Raw genomic sequence first — 11,168 nt, 5'->3', positions numbered from 1 at the left:
GGTGGTCGAGGCGCGCCCTCACCATTGGCTCCCGCGGCCTGACAGGGGCGTTGCTTTCTGAGTGTGTGTGTGTGTGTGTGTGTGTGTGTGTGTGTGTGTGTGTGTGTGTGTGTGTGTGTGTGTGTGTGTGTGTGTGTGTGTGTGTGTGTGTGTGTGTGTGTGTAGGCGCGCGCGCGCGCGTGCGTGCTGCCGCTTAGAGGGTGCAAGGGCTGTTCTATGGATGGCTAGAGGGGAGAAGCGAAGGGAGAGCCCTCTCGATCGCTTTACATTAGACAGCAGTTTCTTTCCGTGGCAGTGGTGGGGGGGAATGAATGTCATCGCAGAAATAGACGCGTTGTTTACAGAGCCGGAACGCTTGGATGCGATTTTTTCTTGCAATGCGATGACGAGGCCAGTGCACTTTGCAAGAGTCGTGCCGCTGCAGAGAGCCCTGCTATCCGCCGCAGATCCCACCACCAGCACCAGCACCAGCACCACGACCTGTTGCTGCTGACAAGCCCGGGGGAGAAGCGGGGGGATCCGGCCTGAGGGAGAGGAGAGGAGAGGGGTCTTTGGGAGCCGAGTTGAGGAGAGGAGAGCCTGGATATTTTTGGGTTTTCTCCGCCTGCGGAGGAGAAATCATGCAGTTTGCAATCTGGCTGGTCGGACTAACATGTCACCTGTCAGCGCTCGTCCGAAACACGTTGGAATACAGATTGCATCCGAAACAAGGTAGTATTTTTGGGTTTATTTCATTTTATGTATTGATCTCCAGGTAACATTTTTGAATAGCCTACTTTATTATAAGTTTGCATAGGAAAAAAGTACAGGACGGTACAGTTCACTGATACAAGGTCAACTAAAAGGATAAAGACCACAAGAAAGCTGTTAGGCTTGTTTATATTGGGGTCCCTTTGTAGACTACTCAATTCATACAACATCGATCATGTTGAAACGGTGTAAAACAGTGGAGGGGTTGAGAATGATGCGGGTTGTGTTGTGTGTGCAACAACTGTCAGTTGTTTGTAAAAAAAAACTTAAATCATTGGGGCTGCAACAGCGTGAACAACCATACCGTTACTTTCTGTCAAAGAGTCGCAATTTAATTTGTCCTCATCATTCCACTTCTTCATTCATTGTTTTTGTATGCTGCTTTTTTAGAAAGTTTCATCAAGCAGTTGTCATCCTACGAGATCATCACCCCGCTCCGCGTCAACGAGTTCGGAGAGTCGTTCCCGCACAGGTCGCACTACAAGAGGAGACGGCGGAGTCTGGATGACGAGCGCTACGCGGCCGAGCTCTCGCACAGCGCGCACTACCGCATCGACGCGTTCGGGGAGCGCTTCCACCTCAACCTGACGGCCGACTCCGGCTTCATCGCCCCCGCGTACTCGGTGACACACTTGGGACTGCAGGGAGGTGCGGAGGGGGACGGTAACAGCAACGACACCCACCACTACTCCCAGGACTTCCAGCAAGAAGACCCCGGTGTCGGCGGCATGCGGCACTGCTTTTTCCGCGGACACGTCAACGCCAAGAGCGAGTTCCCTGCCGTCTTCAGCCTGTGCACCGGCCTGGTGAGTATGCATTGCATTGCATTGCAAAGCATGCATGTAACCCCCTCCCACCCCCTCCCACCTTAATCTCACCCCTAGCTCCCACCTTCCTCTAGTCCAGGGGTCTTCAACAGGGGGTCCTCAGAGTTACTACAGGGGGTCCTCCAAATCTCTGAGTGATAGAACGTTTTTTTTCTTCTTTTTTTTTATATTAACCACTTGAACCCTAGTGTCCATATACTGAGAACTTTAGCCCAAAAATAGCAGATCTACAAGCTCACAACGCATTGCACTGCGAGGCGTTGTGAGCTTGTAGATCGGCTATTTTTTAGCAAAGAGCTTTGGTGTAGACTAGAGGGGAAAAAGAACAGACTAAGTACAGAGTGAAGTGGTTAAATATCTGAAAACACTTAACTGACATGATCCCAAATTACACTGATGATTGTGCTGTCAAACGATGAAACTATGGCATCTATGATAAGGTTGTGGGGGTCACTGCTTCATCTCTCTCTCAACTAAGGGGTCCTTGGCCTGAAGACCCCTGCTCTAAACCTTCAACGTCTTCAGTGTTTTTCTCTGGCCAACAAGGACCCCTTAGCTGAGACTGAGAGAGATGAAGCAGGGACCTCCCCACTACATTGTGTATCAAATGGTGTTGCAGATTAAACTTTTTCGTAGATTTCATAGATCGTTTAGATTTGTTTGACAGCGCTGTCATCGGTGTTGGATTCATGTCAATGTGTGTTTTCAGACATTTAACCACTTAAACCCTTAGCCTACTGACCTTTGGCTCTGTACTTGCTCGCTGAAAACAGCCGATCTACAAACTCACAACGCGTTGTTGTGAGTTTGTAGATCTGCCATATTCGGCTAATGCTCTTTGCTCTCCCCCGTTTCAAGGGATTATACATGCATATCCCCCCACCCCCCCACAAGTGAAGAAGAGCACATACTGATGGTGTAACAGGAGCAAGTGTTGCAGGACATGCCTCATTACTGGCCAACGCTCAGAGCAAGAGCATCCCGACGCGCTGCTTGCAGGGTGATGCCATTGCACCGGTCTGGGGACCCGTCGCGACAACAACCTGTCATATGGTTTACACAAGATAAGTTTAGGGACTCGAATGTCTGCCAAATGATTTGCTGTCATGCAGCACGCGTTGATAACTTACTGCAGAGCACTTTTCACTCCGTCAATCACATCACCGTCTTGAAACTTTATAACATATTTAAAAAAGAGTAATTCTCCCTAGTATGAGCAAATGTCCTGACGATGCTCGTAGATTTCGCATGTTCTCATTGTGCCACCTGTCCGTTGCATTGACTGTGTGGACGTAGGCCTATAGGATTGGAATTAGTGACCGCTAAGGATTTTTTGTTTTGTTGTTCTGTTTGTTGGAGCATGCATGATCGTGACAGCCGCAGTGTCCGAGCCGTTTAGATCTCTCTCTCCCATTTCAAGAGAATCGGCTACGTTTTGAAGGGGATGACTTCATGGGTCAGATAAGGTTACTGGTCCAGGGGCAGGGGGTTGACCTCAGTCGCGCCAGTCGGATTCTGGTGTGGATTTTAGTTGGGGGGGTTTGGCTGGGGGGGAGAGAGAGAGAGAGAGAGAGAGAGAGAGAGAGAGAGAGAGAGAGAGAGAGAGAGAGAGAGAAGAGCTCTCTCAGTTTACCCGCTTGTGTCACAGTCACACTTCAACATCCCCTATCAGTGACATAACCCTTATTTTAGATATGTGCACACTGTGCACGGTTACAAGGATAGCATGTGCTGCGGGGAAGCGTATCAGCTGTACCGCTTTGGCCGCGTGTCTTCACTGGCACTTCCACGATTATACCCACTGTAATTGTGCTCTTGTCTAGGCTTATCATAACTCCCAAAGATCACATTTCTTTCGTGTTCATGCGTGCATCCAAGATCTAATTTATGCCAATTGGAGTTGTCTGAGTAATAAAGCCCCATAATTACCCCTCTGCTGAACTTTGATGTATGACTCTTATCCAAGCACATTTGTATCCTTTTTCAAGCCATCGCCATTGGTTATCCGCATCGCCACTCATTGAGAATGACAGGACAATGGAGACGGCACCAGGGGCTATCGGGTCATAAATGCGTCCGTCTCTGTCTCTCTGATCACCAGGGCTCAATGGCCGGGTGCATTTTTGCTTGGATGAGATCATTAAAGAATGATTAAGTCCTAAAACAAAGGGGTCATTCTGGAGAATGCAGGTCCTCCTTGGTCCAGCGTTTTTTGTTGTTGCTCAAAGCAGTCCCCCCCAGGGGGTCAGGGTTGGGTTTGAAGGAGTGGGGGGACATGGTGATGGCTTGCAGGGCTTTGTGCCTTTTCACAGTGAGCCGTGTTGGGACAGAAAAGAGGAATGGGAAATGCTGTGGTCGGTGAGACACAACCGCTGCCAGTATGTGACGATCGCGAGGAAGTGCTCGGTGACTTACGCACCGTGGGAACTGGCCGGTTTGGTTTGCGTAGGGCCCTCTCTTTTTCTCAGTCCCCCCACACATAATGGAAGTGCATGACGTGTTGCCTTGTATAGTGCCGAGGGGAAAAAAGGGGGCCTTCTTCTTTCAGTGCCGGTGCCAAGTGATGTACAGTACATCTGTGTAAAGATCAGACCCGTGACACCTTTATGCCGTGTTTAGCTTTCGGTGAGATTGACTGCAGCCCCCTAGTACGTCACATCAGATGACTCAGCGAGCTGCAGCGCTGGACACCACAGTGTCTTTGTGGGCTTCGACACAATAGCTGCGTGCCAGCAGACATTCCATCCGTGGCATGACATTGACCTCCGCTCAGTCAGAATGAGAATCTCCCCCCATCGTAAGATCCAGTTCAGCACTGGAGTTGCTCCGATACCGATACCAGTATCGGAAAAGCTGCTGATAACTGCCTTAAATGCTGGTACCGGTATCAACAGTATGTCAGTCTAGTCTACGCCATTCCGATATATGTCAATAATTACAGTCATCAATTATTTTGTTTTTTGAATGATTCAGTTGATGTGGGCAGTGCACTACTGTTTCATACTCTTACTGTACTGTTTACACTATTATTTGACTAACTTGTAGCTGCATGTTAACAATTATTGATTATTGTATTTATTCCTACATCAGTAGTTCTCGAACCTTTTTATTTCAAGGACCCCCATAACTATTGAGGGTCCATTTGGTCCCATTTGTACACTCTCACTCTTGGAGGTACAGACCTGTACATATTTGTGACGCCCTCAAAGGAACCCAGAGAGTCCCTGGACTCCACTTTTAGTTTTGTAAGTTACACACGGGTATCGGATCGGTACTCGGTATGGGCTGATAAAGTATACACAAGTTAAGGGTATCGGAAATGTATCGGGAAAGAGAAAATGGCATCGGTACATCTCTATTCAGCACCCACTGCTGAACAGCATCTACTTTGGCCAGATCTTCTTGCCTGTGGGCTACAGTGCTGGGAAACCCCGGAACTGTGGCCCCTCCATTGACTAAACAGAGCAGCCCTGTGAGAACACATCATGGAAACTCTCGAAAAAGAAGACCGTAAAACCAGGTGTTTGTTTATAGATAGTAATTCATCAGACAGATACACACATAAACATTGCCGAGAGCAGTGGTGTTCTATGAATGATCTCATCTCTTTGAAACAGTAGTACGACTGGATGCTTACACATTTAAGCAAGTTCACTTGGCCATGTGCACTGCATTAGTCATTTGATGTCAATGGTGCTACTTAATGAAGTTATGTTTTGCCACATATTTACTATTACATGAACAAAACTGTCAGTCCATCCTCATCAATGTTTTCTCCTCAGTGGGTTAACCATTTGATCTGAACTTGAACATGGTTGTTGACCGTTGGCATATGCACAGAGCAGATTCTTCGCTAATCTAAGCCGTTTATTAGCCTTTACACCATGGGCTATTGGATCTCTAGTCATGGTTGTGGTCCCCACAGAGTATGGGTGCTGTAGTCATGGCCACGGTCCCATAGCCCGGGCGGATGGTGGGTGAAAATGTATGGACTTGTAGTGTATGATGATGATTTTAAGCAATAGTGAAAAGAATGTCACTCCCGATTCGCTGTCAAGTTTGCACACATGATCGAATACTTGCATCAGGGATAATGTTGACGCAGGATTGACACAAAGCGCAGGTCCTGCTTCGCCCTGAAGGGTTATTTTGCAATGATAACAAACTTGGTCTTCAATATCTCACTTATTACACAGTTACTTATGAACTGAGTAAACCATTCGACACAGAATATTGATTTAAAATTAGTTTTGCTATTAGCATACAAGCTTCTGCTTCCATAGAATGGTGTATTCAAGCCGTGGAATAACATTGTATATCTATTTTCATGACACATCTATTGGCCTATTCTGTAGCTATATTTGGTTAGAATCAGTCAAGCACAAATTGGGAATGACATTTGGCCAGTCAGTTTAATATTAACCACTTAATCTTTTTATACTTTGCGTGTGATGGTGTCACACGTCATAAATAACCGATATACCCCTGAGCTCACAAAGCATCACAACACAAAGTGTTATAGTGAGCTTGTAGATCAGTGTTGCTAAATGTTGCTATTTTTGTTTTTGGGGGGAAAAAACTATTTTTATTTTCATTTCTTTTTAATGTTTCGTTGTGTGTGGAAGAAATCCCGCCTACAATCACATGCCCAAAATAGGGACACCAGGTGGAAAGTGATCAAACTAAATGTCTCTGCCGTATGTACCCATCCAGGTGACTCTCTCACTGTGTGAAAACCACAACGTAAAGGCGGGCACCGCATTTCAATTCCGCCCCAAGTGTGAAAGTGTGCTTAGTCTGTGTGACGTGACACAGTGGAACACCCGAGTGTGAGGCGTGTTTGTTTGGGGACACCCCAAACAGTGAGTGTTGTCGCAGGCCCCCCTGTAACTAAACATCTAGTGCCCATCTGGCTGCCTTGTTGGGGACACAAGATATTTGCTCATGGCTGTGCACACAAGTGGTCCCAGCAGAACATACCCCTGTCTCAGAATGCCACGTTGTAACATGACTCCCTTAATACTCCGGTCCATGGCTGTGTAGCAGCAGCAGTAACAACCAGTGTTGTTTTTGACAGCAAATTTTGATTTCGTTTTAGTCATAGTCTTTTGAATAAAATGTCATTTAATTTTAGTCATAATTTAGTCTCCTGATAAGTTTCAGTTTTAGTCTAATTTTAGTCGACTAAATATAATACGATTTTAGGCGACTAAATCTACAGTTGATTTAGTCAACTGAAATGTATTTTGGCAGGCCTTGATGGCATCGTAATGACTGATTTTACACTTGGTTGTGTGCTGAAAATAGCAGATCTACAAGCTCACAACGCGCTGCAGCGCAACACGCTGTGAGCTTGTAGATCGGCTATTTTCAACACCTGAGAGCAACCAAACATAAAATTACTCTCTTCTCCACTAGTCCCTCCCTAATGTTTTAGTCTAGTTTGTATTTTGTTGACGAAATTGTCAATATATTTAGTCTTAGTTTTAGTCCTCACAGCTTAGTTTTTATTTAGTTTTTATTTAGTTTTCGCCAGTGAAAAAAAACGCAGTTGACAAACATTTTTTGTCATAGTTTTAGTCGACGAAATCAACACTGGTAACAACCAATCCTGCAGTGATTGGAGCAATTGTGGGACAGCACTGTCTGGCTGAAGTGAGTGGACACAGTCAGGGGTTTGATGATCTGGAAATCCAAAGTTGAAGGTTCCATCAACATTTTGGAACTGTTTTCGGAAAGGCCGTCTGAGCTGATTATGTGGACTTCATGTCTGCTATTTGCAATTACAAGAGAGATTAAGTTGTTGCAAACAAAAGTTTGATTGAATAAAAGATACAACATTTTGGCAATTAGACTCCATTAACAGTTAAGAGTAGCTTTTAATAGGGGGGCGTTGGTGGTGGCAGTGCAGGTGAACCTCCTTCCTTCTCACCTCTAGACGATTGAGACTTGGTGGAGTTGGGGGTGGAGGTGGGTTGCTCGTTGCTTACTGAAAAGAGAATGACATTGGTCAGAGGCAGTGATATTTAAAGGTGGGAGTCCAGTCGCCTGATTGGCTGACTGCGGATTCGCTGTGAATGACAGGATGTTTGTGCAGCATCCCCAGCAATACAGATGAAAGTGTGTGAGAGAGATCTTCCTTATTGAACTTTGGCTTAGAGCTACCGGTGGTTCTCAAGCGTTTAAGCTTCAAGGACCTCCGTAAATGACCTGTAAGGGTCCATTTGGAACCCCATATAGGAATCGCTAAAGGGAACTGTTAAGGAATCGAGCCGTTAAGACAGAGTCGTTAATGAAAGGACCCCCAACCCTAAAGTGGACAAGTACAGTGTGCATGAGGGCAGGCTTTCTTGATCTAACCCTGTGTCATGTTATTACAGGCAAGCCTTTACAGTACAGCAATGAACACCCAGAGGATTTAAGCCTACAGCGCTTTTTGTATAGGACGCACTTTTGAGCTCTCTTCAATCCTGCCCCGGTTTGAATGTGAGGGAGAGCGGGGAAAGGAAAGGCCACATCTGATCTGTGTGGTGTTTTCCATCGTCCATCACTCGCGGTAGATGGCCGCGGAGATCGAGCCGCGTCCAAAGATAACATTCCAGTGTCCCCCGATATCCTGTTAAAGTGTGCGCATGAAATGACCAATACAAACACACCGCCGCTGCCTCACGGCTGAGCGGGCTAAGCAGCTTTAGCGAGGGACTCGGCACGGCCACATCAATATTATCATTCCTCTGACAGTGTACCATGATGTCACCTCCCTTCAGACCACTCTCTGTCACACCTTAAGCCCCTGTTTATACTCGGCCGTGCGACGGTGTTGTGCGCTGAACAAGAACATAGCCGATCCACAAGCCCACAATACGCGTTGTGGGCTTTTGGATTCGGCTAACTTAGATGTGCGACATTTAGGGCTGTCGATTATGACATTTTACATGACGATTATGCGATTATGTCAAATAATTGCGATTAAACGATTCTGTAATATAATTGTGACAGGCCTAGCCCAGGCCTAGGTGCGCGACATTGCCATTTAGATTTGGTATTTACAGTCTAGCTTTGTGTGCAGAAATGGCATTTTCCAAATGCCTTAGGACAATAAGCAGCTCTGGAATCTTATATGAAGATAGCCTACAGCCTACAGTGGGCTTTTGCCTTTTGGTAGTAAATGTCAGTGATATGTGCTTGTACATGTTATCATTTTGTGCTGATTAAACAAAACTACATGTATATTATTATGTTTTATCCTCTTGATCCTCTTGATCCCAGCGGGTTAAGATTCATGTTGATTGACGCCGACATTTCTATATGATATTTCTTAACCTTTCTGTTTTTTTCTATGACCTTTCTGAGTCAGCACGTTCTTTCAGTGTGTAACACCTGTCAGAAAAGGTGAAGTCGCTCAGACGCATGGAAGTAATGCGAACACAACAGCACTAGCCCAGGGGCTGCAACACGGCAGCGATCGCAGAGCGAGACAAACGACTTACTTATATGAAAACTATGCCTTAATCCGCACGGCGGACGTTGTTGCACGCTTTTTTTTGTTGATGGTGCACGTGCAAGCGAGCGACAAGAAAGCACATGCTTGGCCTTTGCTCATGGTACCCCCACCCACCCCCCACCTTGCTCTTGTTCAGTGTTCACTTTGACTGAATCTACAGTTGATTCTGTCAGCAAAAATGTATGTTTGCGGGCCTTGATGGTGTCGTGGCAGGTTTTACACTCGGTTGCATGCTGAAAATGGTCGATCTAAGAGCTTGTAGATCGGCTATTTTCAGAGCGCAACACCCGAGCGCAACGCAACATAAGACGACTTGTCTTTTAGTTCTACTGCGTCTCTTATTCTCTAGTCCCTTCCTGACATTTTAGTCTAATTTTAATTTAGTCATCATAGTCTTTAGTCGACGTGCCCCTTGAAATGAATACCAACCCTGCTCTATATCGTCGTTCCTGCGTGGAAACCTCGTATCTCCAAGTTTCAAATGTGTACGATCTTTTGCAAAGTAAAGCCCTGCTTCATCATACAAGGCCGTCACACACAAGTAGTGAAAACAGCAGATCTACAAGCACACAACGACTCGCGGTGCGAGGCATTGTGTGCTTGTAGATCTGCTGTTTACTAGTTGAAATCATTTTTAAAATTAAAAATGCTAAACGAACGGTTTTGGACATACTGTACAAGGTTTTCACTCAACAACGACTCTATGTTTCAGGTGGGGACCTTCACCACGCAGCACGGGGAGTACTTCATGGAGCCTCTGCTGAGCGGCGAGGGCGAGGAGGAGTACGACGAGGAGCTGAACAAACCCCACCTCGTCTACAGACACGAGCGGAAGAGGAGCGACGGCGGCCCCGCCGCCAGCCATGCCACCACCGCAGCAGCAGAGCCATGCGCCGCCTCAGGTAACAGACAGGCAGACTGTCTAACTACACTACCCACAACCGCTGTCTTTATCTGTCTGTCTGTCTGAGTTTCTCTCCAAACACTTACCTCCCGTTGACCTGCCTTCGGTCTCTCTGAGCCGTGGCAGTAAAAAAAAAAAGAAGAAGAAAAAAAGAGGCCCTAAAAAGTGCAAATTATACCCAGTCACGATCTTTGTCTGGCGGGGTTGAGCGAGAGAAAGAGATTTGAGTCTTGATTAAGGGCTGCTATTGAAACAATCCTCTGCCTAATTAAAGCAGAAACACGTTCCAGCTTCGCTCCGTGCACTTTCTTTTTTGCACACATGTTGTAAAAAAGCTAAAGCGTTCACACCCTCCAGAAGAACCACAGAGCGGAGAAATAATTACTTCCCCCCCCCCCCCTCCCTCTCCCCCCTCCCCCCTCCCCTTTTCTTTCCTCGTTTTTGCAGTTCTGGAAGAAAAATAACTATAGAGCTTTTCTGCTTGGGAGGTTGCTCCAAGGCCCCACATCCAGTCATGCCCCCCCCACTCCCACACCCACACCTCACCCCGGTTCATTTGAATTTTTATCGTTGGGTGGTTGGAGAGGCCCTCAAGAGAGAGAGAGCGAGAGAGAGAAAGCGAGTTGACCCAGCAGAGTTCACTGCATGGCGAACGCGAGCCCCTTATAACGGCGGCTCGCTGCGAAAGCTTTGTGGGCGGCCCCTTTGTTGGAACCGGGTGCAATAAATCTTTTATGTGCGGGACGCTTGATTCGCTTGTTGTCTGAACGCGGCCCATTGTCGCAGGCCCGGCGGTGGCCATTGTGCGTCGCCGAGGTTTAAAGTAGTCGGCGTTGACCTGATGGACCGGGCCAATACCTCCTTAATATGCTTCCCTCTTTCACCCTTAGTCTGTGTGTGGTAAACAGAGGGAGAGAATCTGGAGGGTCTCCGTGTCCCCCCGCCCCCTCCTCTTGAGACTCTTTGAAATATGCTCTCCTTTTAGGAACTGTGGGCGGCCTTATTTGAAAGACTTCTGACGAGGGCATAATGCAGCAGTTTGGCTAAGCGATCTCCTTCTGTCTCCTCTCACTAAGTCCCCGCTGATACCCTCGAACGACATGGTACATCCAGTCCTCCTCTTAATATCTCCTTAAACCCCCCGGAAGAGATGCATACATCCAGAAAGTTTTCATCTTCCTGA

The 11,168-nt window shown here is 46.9% G+C and overlaps 1 protein-coding gene across 1 annotated transcript in view; it reads left to right on the top strand.

Moving 5' to 3' along the window:
• Window positions 1-620: 620 nt before the first annotated feature.
• Window positions 621-11,168, top strand: part of LOC308293744 (A disintegrin and metalloproteinase with thrombospondin motifs 20) — a gene marked incomplete at its 5' end in the record, with an annotated part of 210,943 nt that continues 200,395 nt past the window's right edge. Inside the window, 3 exon segments of the mRNA XM_080736360.1 lie at window positions 621-711; window positions 1,141-1,556; window positions 9,794-9,983. Coding sequence (XP_080592486.1) covers window positions 621-711; window positions 1,141-1,556; window positions 9,794-9,983 — 697 coding nt within the window.

The sequence above is a fragment of the Nannobrachium achirus genome (genome assembly GCF_963921795.1).
Source record: "Nannobrachium achirus genome assembly, chromosome: 11".
Classification (NCBI taxonomy): domain Eukaryota; kingdom Metazoa; phylum Chordata; class Actinopteri; order Myctophiformes; family Myctophidae; genus Nannobrachium; species Nannobrachium achirus.
Note: the sequence above shows the minus strand (reverse complement) of the source record. Positions and strands in the feature narration are given on the sequence as shown.